The 26,702-nt window shown below is 29.9% G+C and overlaps 1 protein-coding gene and 1 long non-coding RNA gene across 2 annotated transcripts; both read left to right on the forward strand.

Annotated features, from left to right (window-relative positions):
* The first annotated feature begins 11,544 nt into the window (after positions 1 to 11,544).
* On the forward strand, positions 11,545 to 13,645 carry LOC126551278 (uncharacterized). The gene is made up of 2 exons (XR_007605150.1): positions 11,545 to 11,924; positions 11,994 to 13,645. It is a non-coding gene; the product is annotated as an uncharacterized LOC126551278 (long non-coding RNA).
* A 2,528-nt stretch (positions 13,646 to 16,173) lies between these two features.
* On the forward strand, positions 16,174 to 25,451 carry LOC114119326 (uncharacterized). Its single transcript, XM_050204239.1, has 19 exons — positions 16,174 to 16,995; positions 17,079 to 17,476; positions 17,584 to 17,718; positions 17,791 to 17,943; positions 18,006 to 18,235; positions 18,333 to 18,463; positions 18,753 to 19,003; positions 19,167 to 19,417; positions 19,505 to 19,775; positions 19,867 to 20,064; positions 20,331 to 20,446; positions 20,504 to 20,692; positions 20,801 to 20,933; positions 20,993 to 21,130; positions 21,264 to 21,412; positions 22,535 to 22,739; positions 22,828 to 22,908; positions 24,024 to 24,179; positions 24,365 to 25,451. The coding sequence occupies exons 2-19, from the start codon at positions 17,333 to 17,335 to the stop codon at positions 25,013 to 25,015; spliced, it is 3,582 nt and encodes a 1,193-aa protein (XP_050060196.1). The 5' UTR covers positions 16,174 to 16,995; positions 17,079 to 17,332; the 3' UTR covers positions 25,016 to 25,451.
* Positions 25,452 to 26,702: the final 1,251 nt, after the last annotated feature.

Below are 26,702 nucleotides of genomic sequence, written 5' to 3' on the forward strand. Positions count from 1 at the left end.
AAATTCGCGTTATTTTGTTGTTTAAAACATATATTTTAACATGTACGTTCAGGTAATAATATAATATTATTATTATGTCATGATCGAATTTTCGCGTTTGAGGTATACCGCGTCGGGCTGACCAGTATTGTAAATTGAGTGGAAAAAAAACAATTTTCACAGACAACAGTCAACACAGTCTATATATAATATAATATGTATAAAACATCATACACGTAATATTCAGCTATAACTTATACATAGGTACAATATATACAGGGTGATTCATCAAGCATGCTCGTTTCATGTTTTCCTCTGATATTTATGCAAATATGGTTTTTAAAATTTTCAAATATACACGAAGTAGCTATTCTTTAAAACTATATTTACAAGACTGATTTTTTTTTATGCTATTAAGGTATTTAGGAGTGTCTTGTATGGCAATAAAAATTTATTTTTTAATCAAAAACTGCCTGTTTTACTATAATTTGTCAAGCATTTGAACTTTTTTTCATTAATATTATGTACGAATATATAAATAAAAATTCCAACGAATTAAATAAAGTTGAACAAATGCCTTATTTTTAAATGATAAAAAAGAGGGTGGGTGAGCACGCTTAATGGAACACCCTGTGTTATATTTACAATAAAAAGTTAATTAAAATACAACGTTTGTCTTCGGTATACGCGGTATAGGCCTGGGAGCAACACCTATTACCGACTATATTATACGTACCTATCTATATATAATACCACATAATACGGTTCCCATCACACACGAAATACGTGTACTGTGAGTATGTATATACATAATATTGTATTATAGTACACATGTATAGTGTCATAATATACTTATATACAGGTACTTATATAAATTATAAATATTCGATACTATCTATATAGTATAACACGTATGCGTATGGCGACCGGAATATCGGGATGAATGGGAGGTGTGTATATCATCATAATGTATTTACATGTACGGCGAGCCTTCGAGAGTCAACAGTCTTACGGGCTGGCGGTTTATATTATTATTATATTATCGAGTCTACTAAGTGCGTCTCGAGCTGAATGAATATGACGTGTAATATATAATATATTATAATATGTACATCATATTATTATTATTATAATGATAATGATACGCTCTATTCGGGCTACGAAAAAAAAAATAGAAAATAAAAAGTAATAATAATGATAAAACACTCACATGCGCGTTTGCTCCCCTCCATCGCCTAAAAAATCGTCGGCTTATACTTAACGTATAATAATATATACCCCTCCCATCGTTCGTTTATACGTTCATACCTAAATATATATATATACAATATCATATACGATTTATATAATATAATGTAAATGTGTATATATAATATATATATATATAAAATGTGGGTATACTGCGTCGGCCATTGGCATTGGCTAATATAATAAGTCGACGGAGACGCGCGTTGTACACGGCCCATTGTTGTCGTGCGTGTGCGACGTTTACAACACATACCTCGAGAGTCGAACGGCGGCCATTCCCATGGATCATCGACGATGACAATGACGGTAATAATAATGATGACAACGGTGATGATAATGACGACGATGAATAAGAATTTATCAGCTAGGTACTTATGAACGATATGAACCGGCAAAAATCTGAGGCGGTATCGGAATATTATAATACGTAATTTACGTATACTTATTATAATTTATTGTTATATAATATGATGCTTATAACCTGCATAATATTTGTATAACTTATGACGATTTTTATATCACTAAATCATAGTTGACGGGAAGTTGTCTTTTTTTGTCACTTTTCTCCTGCACGTCTAAGTGCGCATGCAATCATATTTATATACAGAAGCAAACTCGCAGTATTACTGCTCTGTACCTAAATACTCGCTCCTCATTTGGTATACTAATAGCGTACCCTATAAAATAATAACACTACCCCTAAGCTTAATAGTGTCGAATCTACAAGAAGACTAAATGACTGAGCTATTAACGAACGTATTTCCATCGTTGTATATTAGGCGGTAAACTTTATTTGTACAGAGTGGAAGAAAACGATAAAAAAATACGCATTTCCTTTTCTCAAAGCGTGTATATGTGTAAAATACCTTCGATACATTAAGATTTATGACATTGAAGTGACCAAATATACTTATATTGACTATGGAAAATATTACAATAATTTTTCATTAAAAAAAACTATTTATGAATACTCGCGGTATTGTGAAACGAATTTGTATCCTGATAAGCTATTTTGATTGCATTTAAATATAATAAAAAAATTAAAACACGCAAAATAACTATAACTCTATTCTCCGATCTACATGATGACCATGACCTTCAGAATTTAATATTGAAAACATCGATGTGACTTTGAAACCATATTTTTTTAGCCTTTACGCGAGTTGTGGTCGATTTTTGGTTTATACAGTTAAATGTGAAGAAGGATCACTAATTAATTGACCAGTGACCACATAATTATTAAATTAAACCTCTCTCATTTTATTAACCCAAATAATTCGTATATAAATCATGTGTTCTGTACGCATTTGGAATACGTCACGAAGTATTATCAATCTCTGCAATGCTTATTTACTTCTTTATGCATAATATGTTGTATACTCACCCCGCACCTGCATAGTTGTCCTTAAATTATTCAATGTGAATTTCTATGCACATAACTTTTGTATCAAAATTCAAAATCGAAATTTATAGGTCTGGAAAATTTGTGATCTATTATTATTGCAAAAACGTATTAATTATCATTTATTAGTCATAATATTAATCTACCAACATTTTATAATTTGTAAAAATTATCCGAGTATAACTACTAGACTAAATTTTTCACTTGAATTACCATCAAAGATTTTAACATCTCACAAAAAACTCATTCAAATTGTTGATTTAAATACTATAAAAAATTATTAATAAAATTATCTGCTAGACAAAATTGTCAGTACAAAAATGTAAACATTTAAACAATACAGAAGTTTAAATTACCGCAGTGTACTCCATAAAATTTAAGTGGTGTTAAAAGTTTAGTTATTAAAAAATATAGTTTATAATAATATTCTAAAACATTCTTTGAATAAGTGTATTATTCAAAGAAAAATATAATGGGCATGCTTGGTGAATCAACGCTTGTATAAGGAATTTTTTTCGTCGATAGAACAGTGTTTTTTCAGTGATTTTTTGAAAGAAGGAAAAAATTCGAGAAAGCTAAAACCGTTTTAAAATGATGAAATGCATATTGCATACTATATAATTATAGTTAACTGCATATTATAAGTTATTATTGTCTATTAAATAAATTAAAATATTTCTAAATAACACATAAATATATAATTGTTTAATATGGTAAATTATATGAAACATAAAATGTGCAATAAACACAGAAAATATGAAAAACAAATTAAATCAATAATACATACATTAATATATCAAACGAAGCCAAATTCGATTTGTAAGTCCTGTCATATTCCTCTATTCTAATGTATATAATTGTAGAGCATTATTATTAATCATATTATGCAATCATTATAAATCGTTTCTGATATTATATATAATTCACGAATTTCACGCGTACACTTAACGTTTTTACATACGTATAATCGTTATAATATTCAAATAGATTTTACCATTATCGTAATAATTCTTTAAAAAAAAAAGTCAGAAACCAATGGCTTATAAGTTATAATAATAAGACAATAAAACTTTCTAAAAAAAATACATTAATTTTAATCACGAGCCTTGGCCACAGATACGTTAGCCGTACATATCAGTTGAGTTGTGGACTAATTATTATTAGTTATATTAAAAAAAAAAATCGTTTTCTCATGAAACGTATTCATTAAATGTACTCAATAAGGTATAGTATAAATAATATAAAGAATAATATTTTGGTTATTATATCTTATATAATATAAATCCTTATTTTAGATGACGTAATGGACATTTATAGACATTGTACAAGAATATTATTTCTGTTTTACTAAAACTTATGCCTAGCCGATTGGTAAATATACTATTACTATTACTATTTTTTTTTTTTTTTTTTGAAACGAATCCAAGGGCTGTCTGACGTTTATTTTCGTTGCAAAACCCAGCACTTTTCAATTCGACTCGGTGTAATATACTGCATTGTATATTATATATATACATGTATAGGTATATATACTTACATTTAATATACTACAGAGCAAGTGTCTAAGTACGACCGGCGAACCGTTAACTTTGACACGAAATGTCTACCTCCCCCTCTTACCACTGTACTGTGAAATAGGCCTGTTTTTCTTACATTATCTGTTTGCAATATATAATAAACACAGCAACGCTGTGGTATACAAAACGAACATGAGTAATTCCCTTCAGGGTTAAAAAAGGAACGTTTCCCAGTAGGAAGTTAGGACATAATATTTAGTATACTATATTATTCCAGTCTGACTGATTTTGAATTCGCTATAATAATAATAATTATTATTATTGTATTATTATATTATATTATATATTATTTATATTGCAAAAGTAAAAAAACATTTCAATTACATATTTTTATTTCAATGTAACCAATGGGATTATGAAATCAATTGATTAAATACACCGGAGGGAGAATCTCAGAACTTAGATCCACCAATGAAATTATAAGTACCTACATTTAGATGAACCAAGTAAATAGTAATCGCAGGGTGCAATTATAATTTTACTAAGACCTCATTAAAAAAAAAAAAAATGTTAACTAAATGTCTATCTATTATGATAATATATTTAAATTCGCCTAAATAAAGAGCAAAATATAATAGTGCCATCGATCTTTTAATGTATCATCAATACAATTCTTCTTATTATATTGCTTTCAATTTCGCCTTTCACTAACAATAAATTATACTTAAGATGGTGTACTTAACTTTATGACTGTGGTTTGTCGTTTTATCCTTGTGGTATCTTGTATTATACTTTCTAATGTTTTCATCAGAAATCTCACAAATCTTATAAAATATAGAAATAATCATCTCACTGCAGGTATTGACAATAAAGTGTAATTTTAAATACGTAATGTATAAGTATTCAATATTGTCTATCTGAAAATATCCTTATTAAATAGAAATTAATAATTATTTAGTTATTATATATATATAATATATATATATTAAAATATCATATTTACATATTAATAGGTAATGTGTTAGGTATTGTATAATACATTAATCATTATTATTTATTGAACCATTTTATAAAGGGTTTTTCTTACTGAATACATTATACTTTTTTATTATTATCACAGTTCCTAAGTTATTTTAATTTATCTCTTAGCAATTACTTACAATAATTAATAAAATATACATTATTAGATAAATTTACTTTTTCGATTGTTTGAAATCGATAGAAAATTTAATGTTTTGTTTAGTTGATAATATGAAACATAAAAAATGTATTAATAACAATTTACATATATATTATGTTTTGAAATAATTTTAAAATACTTAAGGAAAAACCAACCTCGTTTTCATATTCCATATAATTTATTTTATTCATATTTTTAATTTTATATGACACATTTGTTTTTTTATATTACCTATATCAACAGTTTTACTTCATGTGATACTTCTTATGCACTAAACATTTTCTGAACTATTAAACATGCCACTATCGAAATTAAATGGTAATAATAACACATACGTATACAATTAGTATGCGAAAATAAAATACATAGATGCCAACAATAAGTTATTTATGTAACTATGATTTATTATCGAAACCATTTACATGGCAAATATAATTTATTTTGACCTTGGTAATGAAAATCGAACACATTTTTCACCCCTGTTAGTGTAACCAAACGAAGTGTTGCGTTAAAGTACCCTCATTTATTCATATGTTATATGGCGGTTTAAAATCGTGCTTTCCTCTAGTTTTCTGACGTTGCAGTAGCGTTATAATAAAATCTACCGACGGAATTCATTAGCAGTCAGTATTATTTTTTTTTCGTCAGTTGTTTATGCGCTAGTGTGTCGTCAAATATTTACGATTAATGCACGCGACCCGGTCCAGGGGGCGTAACTTGCGCGTGATTTTTTACACATCCCAAAGAGTTTCCGGCCACCATATCCAATCGGCTGCAAAAGAGTTTCCGCTTCCTGACATCGCTGTAGTCATACCGACCAGAACTAATTGTTCTACCGCCGCAACATCATACATACATATATATACATTATACACACTTACATATGTATGCCACACCACACATATGTGATTCGTTAGCGGATTTTTATTTAAACAATAAAGATTTATGCCGATGTAAACATAAAAAAATAATGAAAACACAAACAAATAAAATGGATATAAAATAATATTCACGACAATACGGCATTACGCCGCGACAATGCCGCATAGATTATATGAAATCATATTGTACTGTTACAGTGTATATTACATTATTAGGTACACCGCAGTACGGTCTATTCGTATAAATATCTATATCGACGAAAACCAATGCATATTAAATACATTTTTTGTGTACAAACGCATGATTCATATAAATGCTGCACTAATTGTCAATTTTTGCGTGTTTGAACGTAGACAATTTTAATAAGAGAATTTTAAATATGTATAAAAAGTAATTTGATTTATTGTCACAATCTATTTCTTTTTTTATCGATTCGAGTTTTCAATTTTTTTACGCCAACCTATATTTTCATTTTTATTGGCAGTAAAATGTAAAAATATCATTTTATAATGATCGGATAATATTTTATTTTATTGATAAGCATTTTAAGTTTATTATATGAATCATATAATTGTTATAGGTACATCCAGAAGTACGCTCCTGAAAATTCGAAGTCCACTACTGCACATTTATATATGTCAAGAGAAAAAATTAACTGCACACATATACATAACGTATTGAGGATGCAGGTTGTAATATTTGCAGAGTTATAATTAGCTTGTAACAGAGTAAGAAAAATTAGCAATAATGAGAATTAAAATTGCTTTTACTCTATTTTTTTTTATTATCAAAATTAGTGAAATTTATTTTTTGTGTAAACTCCAAGTTAGTTGTCAAGGAATGATTAAATATAGGGTTAAAAAAAATTACCAAAAAAACTAAATTAATTGTGTTTATTTATAGTATGAATCGAATTTTTAGTTGATAATACATTAATAGATCGATATAAAAAATGTATCAATTAAACATTAATTATAATAAATAAATTGATTTTTTTTTATATATATCAAAGTTATCTAAAAAGAAACAATTAGTTGTCAAAAAAATCTGAGATCGCACGAATTTTTTTCCTGTCGTATGCGAATAAAGCATATTCTTTTGTTAATACATGTACGTGTTTATAATGTATTATAACATTGATGGGAAAATCATAAATTAATCAAATAAAGCTATATAACGTGTATAGAATATATAGATAGCTTATAATATAATATTTTACTTTCTCTTTTTCAGTTTTTTGAGACTATATAGATAACGAGTTTACGATATATTATTTAAATTCATGACGAAAACCCCGCAAATAGGTACAAAATTATGTCGTGTATTATAAAAGTTAGTGCAGACACGTATAGTACATACGTTATATATTGTATTTGTGTTAAAATCATATGCACCTGGGAACCACCCACATCTCAGTATTGTCGTTCGGAGGTGGTACCGAACGCGACCTGCGACTCGCGATGACCTTACAGTGAAAATATATAGATACCCACACGCGATGACAGCGATAATAAAAATAATAATGATAATGCGTAATACCGTGAATAACCTAATAATGTTAATATAATAATATGATCGTTTTACGCACCGTACGACGCGACAGTTGACGTTATTGTAACAATATAATATGTATATTTTATCTGTGCGTATATAACGCGTATAAAGATGCTGGCGTGGAGCGAAGGAACGTGTAGGAGACGAAGAAGAGTATTGGACAGCAGCCCAACAGCGTCGAAAATCGGTTCTCTACGGATACACCCGTGTGCCGGCGTATAATTATTATCACAATAATAATAATAATAATATAGGTAATATATTATCACAGTATAACTATTTAGGTTGACAGCTGTGCACTACGCAGCAGCAACATTGGACATTCGGACACTTATATACAGAGTGATTCAGCGAGTGTGATCACACCTTTTTGTCTTCGATATAATGCAATTATTCAAATTGTGATGTTTGAATTTTTTAAATATCACTAAAGACCATATTTTTAAATATTGAAGATTTGTTGTACTAAGTATATGTAATAGGAATATAGTATGTGAAGGTACAAACTTTTCTTTTTCAAACGAAAACCCAGCTCTTTTATACTGTAAATTATTAATTAGTGGATAAATTTTATGAAAAATTTAAAGTATCATAATCAAAATTTAAACGATTGGTTTTTGAGCTTTTCAACTTTGTTTGCAACCGTGTAATTAGTCAATAATTATGGATTTGGATGATATGGGGGTTATACGGTGATATAAACATTTTATAAAATTAATATTCACTAATCAAATGTATATAATTTGCAAAGATGGCCCAAGTATAGCAAATATTAGAATATCTATTCTACATCATTTAAGCACTATTATCCTTAATACAAATATTAATTTAATAATCGATAAACTACTGGTTTGAATTTTTAAATAAAGTACATGAACATTTTCAAATGAGTTTTTCACTAAACATTTTACAGTAAAACGGATGGGGTAATGTGAAGTTTTCAAATTAAAAACTGAAGTGTTTGTATTTCTACAGGACACTCATTAAGGTGAAACACTCTGTATATACGTTTTAGGCGATTGCGTTACCTGAATGATATTATAGATGTATTTGCGAGAGAAAAGATTTGATTCGCTCGTGTGGCGCTTCGCGACGATTATCGGGAAAGGGTAGGCTTCGAGTATAGCCGTATAGGCCTGACGTAAATTATACGACCGCCGGGCGGGAAATTTAACCGTTCATATATGTGTGTGTGTGTGTTCGTTTGTGTGACTTTGACCCATATAATATTGTAATAATATGACGACGACGATGTCCTGCAGTGGAAAACGAGAGTACGGTGGCGACAGTGTCGTCGACGTCCTTGAATATAAAATAATATAATAATACCCATCGTGGGTTCATATATTATAATATGTATGTGTAGTTATATATACGCTTAAACCTATAAATATTATTATAACGTCCCGCACGGAAACCGTAACGCTCGAGCGCACGCGCACACGCATTTTATATTATAAATTATTATCACAAACGCGTACCTACTATAGGTAATAACGCAGTAGATACGTTGACGATATTATTATACGATCGCGTCTTTTGTCCGGGAGACTTCTGCTGAACGGGATGAAAAAAAAAAATGAAAAGTAAACGCAAAAGGGTTGTTTGGTGAAAAGAATCGATCGTATACCTATACGTATTATAGTTATATACTTGACTCGCATTATCACGTATAAAGTGTATACCGTACACGATATTATTCGATGAGCATTGTCCGGCTGCAGTTCATATATATATATATATACGATGATGTCGCCGCGTGTACGCGTATCTGTGTATTATTATTATTATTATACGACACGTCCGATCGTAAAATATATTGTCCGACGACGATCGCGGACAACCGTAATCGTGCCCGGGGAGACGCAAAGTACTCGACGTGTATAAATATACGTCTCCTTTTTTTTTTTCAACTTTTTCTTCTTCTGTTCGGCCGTCGACGGTTCTCTTCGCGTTCGTCCGACACCGTTGCAGCACGACGGGCGTATATTATAATAACGTAATATATATATATACATAAACGTGTGTGTGTAACAATATAATGTGTCGAACGACATTATTATATTATATTGTAGTCTTTTTGTTGCGCTCAACGCCAGTCGGTCCTGCGAGCAGCGCCCGCGGTAGGGTTTCGCCGTGAGGCGTAATATAATAATAATAATAATACATATATTATACGATTATTGTAAATGCGTTATCGGCGTGTCCGCTCTTTCGTCGGATTTTTCGGTGTACAAATCGTTAACAGCGGGGGTGGACGAGCACGGGCACCGTATGATCCACATGGTATATATACAACGTATATATTGCATTATATACCGGACGATCGACTCGCATCATACACAATAATATGTATATTTATTATTATACGTAATATATATATTATATTATTATATGTTATACACCTCTACGGTGGTGACGACGAGACGATTCCCACGCTCTTCCGGGTTCGGTGTAAACACGCGCAGCGTAGGTATATACCGTTCGGCGGGTTCGGCGTCGTTATATATATTATGTACATTATTATTATATTATTGCGCGGGAGTGCTGTGCAGGACGTGTGTGAACCGACGACGGTAGGTATACACATTATAGTAACGAGACTGTTACTTTAATGCAGTGTTACGATGCAGAGGGGGGGAGGGAATCACGACGTATTAGATTTTCAAATTTTTGAAAATTACAATACACGTATGCATCGATAGAGCCCGTTTGCCCTATCCTGTAAAACGTTTTATCGTTATCGTTATTAACTTGTGTCGACTATGCTGAGCGTGCAAAATGTCCGATAATATTACCGCAATAACCGGGACACAAGTTCACGTACTTAAACAGCGGCTCTATTTGAAAATTTTAGAATTTCGGCTGACTCGTTTTAATATTTTTTTCTACAAACTTCAAAATTACTTGTGACATAATATAATGTTTGACATATATGTTTACTTCAAAAACATAATATACTTAATAATTATTATTCTAGCACACCATTAACTTGATCCGTTTATGGGTAAGTGACATTAATTGAGAATAATAGTAATTAACTCGTAAAATAAGCCATATGTAATAAGCAGTCCGTGCCTCACCACTTGGTCGCTGCACGCTTTTTTTTTACGACGAACGCACGTAAAACGTCATCGCGTCAAATGAAGTTCAGGTTTACGAAATAAAGTGAACTCGGAATATAATTTACTAAATTAATTATTTTTTTAATAACTTAGAAAATATACAATAAAGTTTTAGGACAAAATATATAAGTATTCTAACGGAAAGTCGAGAGTATGTATTAGTATTAACACTGGGAGGAGTAAAAGTAAATACAGTAACATGATAGTAAATAGTAAAAAGTATACAATTTCTTGCCAAGTAAATAAATTATTGAAACAAAATATGTGTACTTTAATTCAATTTACTGAGCATTTATGAAATGAAATCATATCTTTATAGTGCTTAAAGAATTGTTTTTTTCTTTGCTTATCTATTTTATTGCACGTAGTTGGGCGAAATGTTTTTATTGTGAATTGTGATATTATATTATATAAAGATTATGATAATTGACTTAAAGGAAGGGGTAATAGCCTTTAATTTCCGTCTCCAAACCATTGAACAGAGGCTCTTCTTTATATGAACATGTTATATAAGGCATGTAGTGCCTAAAGGAGAGGATGATCAACGTCATTGGGAATTTTGTTGTTGTGTAGCTTGTACTTTGAACCTATGTTTTTGTGAAAAAATATGAGTTCCCAAACTTTTTTTCCGTATTTCCCTTATTTGGACCAAATTCAGCACGGTGTTTTGCGGTGAATACTATGAAAGACAAAACAAAAAAAAAATTCTATACATTTTAAATTAGTTTATTATGAGCCGTAGAGCGCGATGCCCTAAGAAAGTGCTCGCAGTACACAGTTTAGGAACCGCTGTTCTAGACGAATATAAATATGGGCATAATTTTTTTCTTTTATCAAAATATTAACCAATGAGTGTTATGCCCATGAGCATACCTATCATTTTTTTATCTTTTTAAAAAGTTCTAGGAAGATTTAAGTTTATAAACATTGCCCAACAAGTCAATTTTTGACACTCTTCAGCTACTTATAATAGTCAACACTTGTCCAAAACTCTATAATTCCAACACAGATGCCATTTTATAGTACGTGAATTAATTGTAAGTCATTCTAATAATATTTTATTTACATCATTCATTATAAACAAATTATTTTATTATTCATTATAGTTTCCCATCTACATATATTCATTACAATACTGTGATAAAAATTAAGAAATAATTCACTAACATTATTTGTTCGAAACAAAATGAAAACGTCTAACTCGGTCATCAACGTTTTATTTGTATGTCTCATCTGTTCTCTCGCAAAGGTGAGCTGTAAGAAAACCAAAGGTGGCACGCCTACTTATCAAGAATTCTCAGATACCATAAACTCAACTATACATAAAATAGAAGAAGTATTTGATCCCTACGTCAGTCATGGTGATCCGTATGCTAATAAGCCGACGTTTTGCGACGATCAAAAGTGTGGTGGTTGTTCAGGTAAACCATTCGAAAACATTAACAATTGTATTAGATGGTGTAAACCGCCGTGCATGTGCATAAGTCCCGCTAACGGATCAGGCAACGACTTAACGTGTTTAAAGACCAGACACAGAAGGGCCAATAGTGAAAACTGAATTCGAACAGAGAAATGAACAAATTCGACTTTTAGAAATTCGTATACAGCGTAGACGCGTAGTAGTAGCAGGTATACTGTGTAGAGAAATAAGACTTAAGAAAGTTTAATTAAAAAATTAATGTAATATAATTAATAAGAGAAGAGTTACAAATATTACATTTTATCGATTTTCAATTCAAATACCAGCTTATATAAATATAATCAATTAACAATTTAAGTATTTATCAAATTATTTATCCCATAAAGATTAGCACCAATTTATACACAACACTAATTAAAATTTTTTTTTTCAGATCTAGATAATCTAATACTGTTTATAGTATCATAAAGTTGTATTATATTATAAATTATAATAAATGCTTTGTGTATTAAAATATATTTTGTGGACCTATTATAATACCTATTATATAAAATCACAAAATTTAAATTAATTTTTTGTATTAATTGGCAGTTATTTGGTTATAAGTAGTTTTAAAGAACATTAATAAAAACAATATTTTAGTATAAACTTATAATAATGAATTTTATAGAAGTTTAAAAATAAACATAATAATGTATAGAAATGATCAATTAATCATAAACCAAACAAAAATAACATTTACTGAACAACATACCTATCAAAATTTAGATAATGATATAATATACTATTCAATAGATAAAAATATTTGCTATTTATGCTAAATAAATTAATATTTTTTTGATACTGCGATAGTGCAATTATATGGATGAGCAAATACGTATCACAGATATATAAAACTAGATAGCCGACTCGATCTTAACATCGAAGTACCGCCGTCATTTATAAAGCTATCAATGCTTACATTATACACCGTATCGCAGAAAATATTCGTATCATAATTCATAATAATTATATCTATTCTGTGTACTAACCACAAACAGTTAACACTTGTTTTTAAGTATTTACATTTTGCTACTTTTTTTAAATTTCAAGCATTTAGTCCGTGATTTCAAGAAACTCATCTCAATTATTAGATAAAATTAAAAACGTTTGTTTAACTGAATTTTCATTTATATCCAATGTGACATTTAAGATGTTGTTTACTGAGATATTTATAATGTTAATTATTATTAAATAATATGAAATTCAAAATTTTAAATATTTAATTTAATTGCTCTCAGCTACTGATGTCTGATATGTATTCAATTTTTTAAAAATAAACTCACTATTTTACACAAATATTGTATTTTTTTTTTTAGGTAAAGGCAGGTTAAGATTAGGGGAAGATGGGGGAATGGCGGCTAGTGGTTGTATCCTGGTCAGTAATATATCTCACAAAATATGATAGCTAAAATTTAGATTTTAACGTTATTTGATAAATATTGTTATCAAAACTAATAACAGATGTATCATAATGATAAACACAATTTTTCCCACCAAAATTTTGTTATCAATTTTATTATGAGTTTCGATGTAATATTTTTCAAAATTGAAGATCATCTTAACTCTTAAGGTAAGACTTTTTATTTATTTTTTTTTTTACATCTATGGTTTTATTTACCTCTAAATAAAACAAGGATTGCAATTATGTGCTCATAATTCATCTAAATATTATGGTTTTTAAATAAATACATGTATTTAAAAAAAAAATTGTGATAGGGATATTACCAGTCAAATCCGATGAGGTAATGACGGACAATTTTAACTGACTGTTATTACCACATTGCAAATAAATATTATCAAATATAATAACTGTTAGTGAACTATCTATTTTAGATAAATTCTCAATATTAATAAATATTTCTGTACTGATAACATACTATTTCGATCATAATTTGTATAATTTTTTGAAATTTACCTCTTATCGCAGTGTTGTAGGACGCACTGTTCATTAGAAACCGTATACCTAATTAATTGTGGTTACTGGATATTTGAAGTTAAGGGCACGCTGGGAGGGATGTTTCATTATATTGTTCCCTACTATATTATACCAGTGAAATGAAAACAAAAAAAAATACTGTAACATAATTTTATATCAGTAATTACATTTATTTATTACTAATTAAAAATATTATAATTATACAGTTATACCTGCAAAAAATATAACACGATATTATATGTTGTAATACGTCATAATTACGTTTTACTGTTGTGGTATTCATGACTTTTTTTTTTGAATAAATAAAATTTTGATTTTTTGACGATCGGTCATTTTTATCTAAACCGTTCAAACGCGAACGTCTGATTTTTGAGTTTCAGCTCGTCTACAATTTACACGAGTTGCGTGTTAAATCACTCAGACGGTGTGGCGAAGGGATGCTGCAGTTGGACGATCGGGTAGGCGATGGTGGTGGTGGTGGTTGGCTTTTCGGCGGTTTGAGTGTGTGCGGGTGGCATTATGTCGTTATGTTGCACATATATTTATGAATATTATTACGTGTAAAACAGTCCGACGGCAGAACAAATCGGTAGTCTGAGCCAGCAGCGACGGCGGCGGCGATTGCTGTTTCAGTGGTCGAAAAAGGGACCGACTGCCACCACCTCTGCCGTGCGGGGTTCGCGCTACGACTGTGGTTAAATCGCGTATCTATCTATATATATATATATATTTTTTTTATCATATACATATTTTATTATATATCGTACAGAATACATGCCCACACGTTGGCATCGGTTTCACGGACCGTTTGTGTCGGTATATCGGTCTCCTGGCTGTCTGGCAGCGACCGACTGCACACGATATATATGTATATATAATATAACCTACACACACACACACTTGTACATGTTATGTTATATATCATATTATATGTGTTTATTACGATAATAACATGACCCACAACACGCACGTACGTGCGCGCGTAATATAATACTGAAATATTTGTTATTATATTATATATATATGTATTATTACCTATGCGAATATGGTGCGCGAGTTCGGTATAGGAGGCGAAACGGGAAAATATTATTATCCTCTATATTATATGAGCAGTGACGTTGACGGGGCGGCGTGTGAGTTGGGGGAGGATTGATGCGGTCGAAGGGGCGTCGAAAATAAAATGAAATCGACAGAAATATAATATTTATATATTATATATCGCATTATATTGTTAAATAACCTGCGTGTGTGTATATGTGTGCGGCATTACTTCTAGACTGTTGTAACTGCATACATAGGTATTATGTTATTATGTATATATTATAAAGGTATAAAAATAAACGCGGGGGCGGTGCAACAGTGGCGTTCGCATAACAACCGTTTTTTTCGTCGTCGCGACGCGCCGTAGACAATAAAATACATAAAAAAAAAAATCATCTAGAACTTTATTCACTATAATGACAACGCGAGCTTCACAAAGGTATAACGACTAGTTACAAATTTCCCTTCCGTTCATTATACACGTATGTACAATGGTCCTGTATAATATTATACTTGAATACTTGATAATATGTATTATGTATAACCTAACCTAACCTAACCTATCTATAGTTCACTATAAAATTTAAAATACTATTTTCACATGACGTATTCATAAAATAAATATATAGTTGAAAAAAGAATATAATTCTTTTTTCTATAATTTAATATTTTTTTCAAAGAGTTACTATAGTATTGAAGAATTCAATTCTGCCATTTGAAACATAATAAACTATCATTGTTGAATTACAAAACTTTATCTTTTTTAACCTTAAAAGTATTATTGCTACGTTTTATGGCTGAGATAAAGAATATTGAGAATACAAAAAATCAACTGTATGTCTGTATGTATACCTATACAGTGATGCATCGTGCTTCAATAAATGTGTCTTTCTTGGATTAAAATTAAAATCTACAAAACAATAATGTAATTAGTACCTATATTATACTATTGTATAAATTAAAATATAAAATGCGATTTGTAACCGCACCACACTCGTGTTGATAACGCGTCAAATAAAATGTCTAATGTATTATCGTTTATGTACACATACTCTATCTGATATTAATATTTTTTTATTGTGATATTTTGTATTGCTAAGCAACTGTATATAATAGGTATAGTAATTTATGTACGAACATCGCTATACCTCTAATATATTTTATGAATATGTCATAATGCGTCGTGTACTGCAGTACTATATCTGTATGTAGACGTATACACTATACTCATATTATTAATTTTAAGTTTGCGGGTCTTGACTTCCTATAGTATAATTCATTTTACTAAACCAAAAGTGTTTTAATCATGTCTGAATCGTCGAATTTGAAAAAGTCTTTTCAGTCGATACCTCCAACAAATTATTCCTCTACAATAGAAATTGAACAATTAAGCATACATAGTAAGAAAATCCTATCATTATCTGAGGAAACAATCGATTCCAAATCGGCCGATCAAAAGTTACAGAAAAAAATAACAGACGTTTTCAAAAATAACGAAACGATCGGTGACTGTGAATCGGTCGCGAAAAAGCACGTTCGGCATGAATATCCGTTAACAAAATGGTCGAAACGCAAGAGAACAGCAAAGATTCGTACGGAACGTGATAGAAAATTTGAAAATATTAAAAGGTTTAATGAGACAATCACACGTGGCGCCGAAACCATCAAAGTATATTTCATTTCTATTGAAGTCTGCAGACTTACATTAATTCGTAGCATACTGTATCATATGATTAATGTATTTTATTTCAGAATCCCACGGGTAAAACACACATCGACGAATTACATAAACTTAAAAAATTAAACAACGACCAATTATACCACGACAAAAGCTCTATTTAGTATGCTTCTATACTTGTTCAATATATTTAATATACATATTCGTGATTTCTATATTTATTCACAATATTTGCTTTCGTAGTGATGATAATATACAAAGTACATCTCTTAATACCAGAATAGAAGCGCTTGAATTGAATTTAAAAAAAATCCAAGACGAGTTGATAATGGAAAAAAATCGACTTGGTGGCGATACATTAGAACGTTTGAGTATAGTTAAAGATCATATTAATAACGAGTCTGAAGAAAAAGCTATTGATACGTCTATCGATACAAACGATGAGTTGGCCTCAAAATATCGTTCATATCCAGTGAGACGATAATATAAATAGTAAAATATATAGAAAACACAACATTGTCCAATCACTTTTTATAATTATTTGGAATTATTTTGATTTTATAATACAAATATGTTTAGATGAAATCTGCGTTAGAATGTATAAATGACGATACGAAAAATGTGGATGACTGTTCTATGAACGAGCATGTTTTTGAGACGGTTTCAAATGTGGAAACTAGATTAACATTCAGCCCTAGTGTTGTCGAATTTAGAGTTAGTTATACATATACGATATATATGTTTTTAATTAGAAGTATTTTTAATTTCTGTGGGTTATGATTAAAGGTGATGAAAAGGTACTCAAACGATATAATGGAAAATGGAATTTTGGAACAACAGATAAAAGTTACTAACCGTAGTAAAAGTACCATACTGTGTCTCTATAGCCATTTGTTTGATCCGAACTCGGTGATCGAAGATGACATGAATACCATAAAAGTATAATAGAATGTTTAATGTAGTTGAAACGGCCAAAATGAAATTGTTTATTCATCGATTAGGTAATTCCAATCACTTGGTGTCGTCTACAGCCCGCCAAAACGGTAGTTTATTCGGTGACATTTAAACCGACAGTATTGCCCGATTTCAAAACCTATCTGAGTTTATATGGAATAAAGCTAGTTTTTGAAACTGTGACAAACAATCGACCGGATTTAAAATACGTGTTGAATGTTCCAGTAAAGTTTTGCATGATTAAACCGGAACCGGAACTGGTTACCAAGACGATAACGTATGAAAATATTGTCTATATTATATTATGCACTTCATAATAATATTCGATTACTAACTATATGTACTAGGTATTTAAATGTCTAAAATCGTTTCAGTTTCCCAGCTGTACCCAACTCATGTGAAAATTATAACTCTAAACAATATTTAATCATGAAAAATAACGGCCATGCCGATTGTGTTTTTAGCGTGATTACGGGGACGGAGTATCAGAAAAAACAAAACTCCAGTGAATATACATAATATTATAACAATTAACAACGATGATATTGATATTAATATAAATTAAAATATTTTTCAAAATAATTTATTGCGATACTCAATGTTTACTTCATTAAAATTCATCAATTAAAATAATAAAAAAAAACAACTAAATTACACATATTTAGTGCCATCAATAATTAATGTTGATTTGGTTATTATTTGCTATTTATATATGCATTTCAAACAATCATTTCATTGTCATAAGCTGACATAATATCTGACTTATTTGGATTTTAAATCATTTTTTTGTTTAGGTTACTCATCAAATGATGACTTAAATGAAGAAGAAACGGTCGATAATGGCATAAACCCCAGAACTATTATCGATTATATTATTCATAGGATGTTCAATTACTTTATGTGGAAATATCATGTTAACGTGCTATTACCAGCGAAAAAATCCGTAAAAGTTCCAGTTATATTTAACCGAAATTTGGCCCATTCGTCCATCACTGAATGTTACACAATAGAATTTAATAACTCTGAGTATACGATTCCGAATCAGGTACCTAATAAAGGATCAATTTAATAACCCACTACAAATATCCAACTTTGGATTGTATTATAACCTGACGTTAAGCGTCGTCTCGAAATTGGACGTGTATCATAAATCATAATACAGATGACGTAGTATACGGAATCATAATTTTTTCTCGTTCTTATTTTAGAGGGTAAAAGTTATTGGACTGGTCATGGATCAACAAATTCTCGTAGATCCCGGTGTGATCGACGCTGGGCTGTGCTATTTAACATGTTCCGAACAAACGGTCAGCTTCCAATTGAGCAACACCAGCAGAGTGGTAGTGCCGTACGAAATTAAACTTCCGCGAGAACTGTTCAAACACGCGGAGCTTAGCAATTCGAAAGGATATCTCAGAGCTGGGTCTTCGCTGAAAGTTTTCATTCGGCTGCGTTTTAAGTGCCTATATAATATATTTAATTTCATTACAATTTATTGTAAGCACGACACCCGTGTTAATAATATTGACAAATACAATCATTTTAGGTACGAAATCTTACTCCCGGACGAATGCAACACGTATCTTGACGTAAAAAGTGGTGTTCTGAATTTTCCGGTTCGAGTTTATCCGTCGAACTGTAAAAAATTTCACGAGGTACGCGTCTTGGCGGTGGTAACTACACCGTTCGGTCTGAAACTAACACCTGACACTTTGGATTTCGGTACGGTCAACACGACGGAAACTGTCGTTCGGAGTGTCATGTTGACCAATCATTCGAGAACTAAGATGGAATACGGTTTCTTGAAACTACCAGAAGTAATTATGTGTATAACTTCAACAAAAGAAAATAATAACCACAAAAAAAAACGGCAAACAACATTCAAATCGTTTTAACAATTTTTTTTAGAGAGTTTCCGTTCATCCAAATGCATTTGGCACTATATTTTCTGGCGAGCAAATTCGTCTGCACTTGCATTACAGCCCCAGTGCCAGTGACTTACCGCAAAACGTCCATACGCACGATGACGATTTCGTATTGACATGCAATACAGTTACTGGTGTCAACGCAGAAATATGTCCATTTCAAAACGACGCAACCGCACAAGTAATATTACGATCGAGCACAACATATTATAAATATATAATTAATATATAATAATACGAGACATATTGAATGCAAATATTACTTAAACGACTGTGGAAATTATTTTGTATTTTATAATTAATTAACACTTACTTTATATAATTTGAGTCGGGCAATATTATTTACTGTAGTTGGTAATTAGTGAATTAGCTAAGTTACTATATACTCTTGCGTGTTAAATTTTCAATTGGTCAAAAAAGTTTAAATCCGTTCTACACATTTTTTAGATTTATGAAACAATTAATGAAACAATAGATGAACAAATATCAAATACAGATATTATAAACCAAGAGCCAGTAGTCAATGAAAACGAGATAAAAGAGTTAAACCATGGACCAGATAAGTTAATAATTTTAATTGTATTGATTTTCAACAATTGACTCAAATTGAAACGAATTAGGATTCCCATATTGATAGTAAAAGATGAGGTTGAAGTATGTTCATTCGATGACAAAAATGCTATAGTAAAAGAGGCTACTTTAAAATGCCATGCGAAAATTCATGATGTACCTGTAGAACTTTCCGTCCAAAAAATTATATTTGGAAAAACACATTTCATGTCTTATTCGGTTTTTAAAATTGATCTGAGGTAGGTAATTGTATACTATATATCTATTTTAAGTATATGAAATTAATAGTATATAAAAATCAATGTTGAGATTATTATACATAATTTATAATCATAATAAAATTCAAGAGCATCGAATTTGGCATCTATAACTGAACGTAACATTAATTCATTTCCGGATTTCAAAATTAGATTTGAATTTATCTCTAATGATTCTACAGTAGAATTTAAGCCAAAGAACGGAATACTACATTCAAAAGAAGTAAATAAATGTAAAAATATCTTTTTTTGTATTTATTATGATTATTATTTTATATTTAGATCATTACTATTAGTGTGGTATTTCGACCAAAGCTTGATGATGAGGTCCAAACTGTTTACGAAGAGTGCCTCAACTCTGATGTAATAAAATTCAAGGTCGATCAAATTTTGAGTGATAAAAATTCTTTCATTAATCAAGTTAGTATAAATAATCTGCACTATTTTTTCTTAAATATCTAATACCTATCTATAATATTATATATACTATATAGGTACTTTCACAGTATTATTAGAAATAGATTTAATAATTATTGGTACATACCTACTACAGGTTTACGGAAATAAACCACTTTTCCATGAGCAACTCAAAATATTTGAAACCAACAAAGCATTTTATTCATTGATGTTTGATACAACAAAAATCATTTCTGCTGCATGTTTTGTACAATTCATAAATCAAAAGTCAAAAGAATATTTTGGGTATTGTAATATCAAAAGTTTAAATAATTGATAATTATTTATAAACACTTACTATAATAGTATTCCATTATAGTGTTATCCTGTGGTGTGTTGCTTTATGCTTATTATGTACCTAAATAATTGTATACATCATTTTTTTTAAATAAAAATAAATAATATTTTATAGGAACAAATCATTTAAAATAATGTATGTAAAATAATAGATAAATGCTATTATTAATTATTGAGTAGGTATTGATAATAATATTATACTTTGACAAAATTGGTAGAACACTTCAGTCATTACAATCTATGATAATTTTTTTTGCGTGCGACTCACAATAGTCAATAAAAAAATATTTTTTTTAAGAAACTTTTAGCTTTGTAAAAAATAAATTGTATGTAGTTTGATGAATTATGTATTACAAAAATTCCATCGTAAATCACAAAATCCCCGTTTGAGCAATCCTTACAATGCGAATTTTGAAAAATCTTTTCTTAGTGCGCCTCTACGTTGCTTAAGGAACCTCTGTACAAAATTTGAAGTCTCTATACCCAACGGTTTGGTCTGGGCGTTGATGAGTGAATCGGAGTGGTCTCCTATATGTATATAGATTTTATAATATTGCATTTTTAAAAAAATATCAATTTCTTTTACCATTATTTAAAAAAATTTTTAACTTTTTTAATCAAAAGAAGAATATTTTTTAAAAAATGTTAGTGATTTACGTTTTCAATTGGACATTAAACAAATAGTATATGATAAGTAAGCATTTAAAATTTATGTGAGGGGGATGTTGTGTACGCCATACAATTTTCCGGGTAAGCTGCAGGTACTTAGAATTTCACTAATATTTTAATCTACTTCAATTTTACTTTATACAACACAATATTTATTCTGTATTCAATACCCATACATCGATATTTTTGGATAAGTATAAATTGTAATTAAAAAAATCAATATATTAAGGTGTTAACAAGGTTGAATAACAAATATTTATTAAGTATTATTGTCCAAAATTTGTTCGTTCCATGTTTGTCTTGTCGTGAATTGTAATATCCGCCATTGCAGACAATTAATGAACATAGGATATTAGAAACAGGAAGTAATGTTAATAAATACTATGATTATATCCGTTATAGATTCTGTACGGAATCATTGAAGCTAAGTCTCGTGTGTTCGACAACAAAACCGAACATTATCTTGTTTAGCGATCGAATAGATTTTGGCGAACGGACCATGAACGTTCGTCACGACGGATGGCTGTTTGTATGGAACCCAACAACGCGTCCGGTACCGTTGAAAGTTTCATTGCCAAGCCCTGTCGGACCTTTTTTCTGCGCATTCGTAATACTAAATTATTATGATTAATAATAATATTACATGTTATAAAATTGACGGATGGACAATTTTTTTTCTTATTTTATCTCATTAGGCTCTGAACGGTGAACAGTTATTACATCCCAACCATACGTTGCCGATCAACATAACATTTATACCAGAACACGAGGCAACGGTGAGTGATTTTTAATTTTAATGCCTCGCTGTATAGTACTATATGTTAACGGAAATATATTTATACAATTCTCATAACATTATAATACTATAATGTCTGCAAGTGGCTAATAAAGCTGGTGTTACGAGGCATACATAGCTGTGATGATAATCAGATAATTATGATATCATATCGTGTAGGTGATATTGTATTAAACCGTAAAATATAAGTACGTTGATTAGATATATAATATAATATCCTAAAATGAATCGTTTTAAACGTATTTTCTAAAATGTATTAAAATTTAGCCATTGAAAATTGCATTTGAAAGCAAAATTTATGAACTACAAATTGAAACATGAAACATTTCTTTTTTGATCTTAATATATGTACCGTTTAAAACTTTCATAGATATAAACTAATTTATCCAATATACGTATATAATATAACTAGATTCTTAAATTTGACCACTCCAAAAATGTATCAATAAATAAACTATAATTATCATCAGTTGATAATATTCTATCTATAAACAACAACCAATCACCTAAATAATCAATATTCAATGTTTTCAGGTTTTTGAATCGATAAAATCGTTAAAAAATAACTTCTCGTGTACCTATTTCTAAAAATCACCACAATTTAAATTGTTTATATAATTGCATAATATTTTATATTATATTATTTTTTATTTAATATATATTATTATTATTATATTATAATATACAATATAAAAATTACATAATACATAATTGAGTACAGTAGAAACAATAATAAACGCCAGGCACCAACTAATTGTTGACTAGTCGGTATTTTATAAAAATTTTCGAGAGATGTAAGACATGAAAATTTATTCCATACTATTCTTTGGACACTATATTATTTTTTGCTATCATATTATTAAACAAATATAATTTAATATATAATACGTTATTCATATTTATTGTTACCAATTTAATATATACAACAGTGTATCACGGAAATACAGTCTACATTTTTAAATGAAAAATTTTCAGACTAGTATACACAATGTACTTAATATTATTATATACTAATACGTACACGCATATACGTATGACCAGAAAATTCGTCCCATTTCACGTGTACTTACAACACACTTTTATATTTGCGAAAAGGTAAACGAAATGTTGGAGGTGAATTCTGAAACGATGCGGCTACACGTCATGGTGTCAGGTAGCGGTGTCGCACCTTCGTGTACAATTACACCTGATGACACGTTCAACGTCATACAAACTATACACAAACACGGGCATAAAACGCTTATTTTCCGAGTAATTATTGTGGTTTTGCATGCATCAATATAATTGAGTTTAATCTGTAGTGAAAACCCTAACCGAATTTAAATGCTGCTTTCGCTACTGATTTGGATTGTCTATAATATTATTCGCTCACATCATATTCGAAAAAAATCGTCATTTTTCAACCAATACTTTTATAGTAAATTATATGATTATAGATAACGAACACTAGTGGAACGAACATCCGGTTCAACGTGCAAATGGAATGGACGAGGGAGCGGTCGGAACCCATGACCAACGACGAGGTGTACGATTTCGTGGAAAGGCTCGGAGTGGCAGAGCGGGCAGATCTAGAGCAGCGTGTAGCGATGGCATCGCAGTTGGAAGGAGAGGAATGGACCGTAGGACCCGAGAAAACTGAAGAATGTGCATTTGACCTAGGAAACGGTGGTAGGCCACTGTGGTTTCGTTTGGACCCGAAAGGATCACGTTACGTTCAGGTAACCTTAACACTTCCTCGGCGAAACCGACCACCGAATGAAGACGAGGACGGCGGCAGCGGCGGAAGTAGCAGCGACGACGATGAAGAGTCGTTAGAGTCACCTTTCGGGAGCATTGAAGAAGTGTCGAGGTCTCCGGATGGAACCGAAGAAGAAGCGTTAAAATCCCCTGACGGGGGTTTTGGGACGAAGTCGGCCGAACAGAGTCGAGATTATGTTCAGAACGATGACGGTCGAACAGCCACCGCCTTGCCGATTGTCACCAAGCGTCGCGCTCACGCAGCAAAGTTCAACGTGCACGTGGGACATTCGGTGCTCCGACAGTTCTACGTGTTCGGTTTTGTAGACGTGGATATTACTAATTCTTAGAGTCTGTTGCGATTATTGTTACTGTTTTTAATGGTGTCGTACAATATTATAATTTATAATATTCTTACAAGATGAATTGTGTATATCGAGCGTATTATAATATATTGTTATCGAGTACATCAGTAATATGGCCTAATAACCTAAATAGGAACTAATTAGGAAAAACTCATAAATTATTAATATGTTTAATACATTAACACTTGTATTAATATTAGATGGGAGTAAAAAAGTACAATTATACAGGTAGGTACTTATTTGATTGATCACGGTGTTGCATGGTCATCAATATCAAATCATAATTTTCATTATTAAAAAAAACAACAAGTTTATCACCTCATTCTAATAAAAATGTTGATCATATAAACAATTAATATAATAACAAAACCGTAAACATTTTTAAATTAATTACTGTTATTGCAAAACATTTGTTAAACATAAATACTGAATAATGTAGATTTTTTATTATTTACAATTTTATAAATATTATTTATCGTAAATTACAATAATTTAAAATTATTTTTAGCTTCATTTTACAATTAAGTTATTATTTAGATTTATTTTAATTAACCGAAATAAATAAAAATAAAATAAAATAATTAGCCAACTTGAGATGCTTGAGCTTATTAATTATAGTTAATGTACAGCATTGCTATTGTTTAAATTAAAAACATCTGAAGAAAATGTTTATACCAATTTGCCTTTAATAATATGCAATTAATGTATGGACTATAGTCAAATTACGTTCGACAGGGTCGTCATTATTATGATTAATAAAATTCATAACACGTGATGAAAATATTTGCTAATTATTGTATACTAAATATTTGTTAAAAACAAATGTTTAAGTATATACAAATACAGGCAAGTGAAAGAGACACGTAAGTTAACATAAAATTTTTTTTAATTGGTAATTGTAATATGTAGATTACAGTACTCTACACTTATACTAATGTAGCAATGTATATTATACTAAAACGCTGCCAAAATCGTTGTGTTAAATTTTTACAAATATACTCAATGATATTGTAATCGTCATATAGATAATTGTAAATTAGTTATAATAAATCTTGTCAACATGTCAAAAAAACTCTTTCATCTTAAAATCGATGTTCTATATTTATCAAAATTATAATATCTTCCTAGAATAACTTTTTAATGCCTTCGGAATTAAATACAAAAAAGTATTAAAAAGTAATAAAAAAAATAATCAATCATAATTTTATTAGTATTTTTTAAATTTATTAAAAAAATAAAAACCAAATTGATAAACCTCGTAACTTTTAAAAAACATAATAATATATTATAATATTTTAGTTAAGAATAAGAACTGATATCATTGATGTTTTTTATAGTAATACACACAAATTTTTAATTGATTTATGTCTTTTTAAAGTATAGCCTAATTGCCTAAATTTATTTATTAAGATATGATAAATAATATATTATGTTAAATATTATTTTTATTTAGAACATCAAGTAATTTTTGGATACAAATAAGATCATGGAGCACTATTCTCAATACAAGATAGTGGAGCAGATATATACTATTAATATTAGTTTAAATTTGAAACCAATAATATATCTATGAGTTTTAAACCCAGAAAAAAAACAAAAGCTCAATTTATTTAGTTTATAATAGTATAATAAAAATTTCAATATTTTAAGCGTAGGTACTATTCTTTGAAGG

This window comes from Aphis gossypii, chromosome 3 (genome assembly GCF_020184175.1).
Source record: "Aphis gossypii isolate Hap1 chromosome 3, ASM2018417v2, whole genome shotgun sequence".
Lineage (NCBI taxonomy): Eukaryota > Metazoa > Arthropoda > Insecta > Hemiptera > Aphididae > Aphis > Aphis gossypii.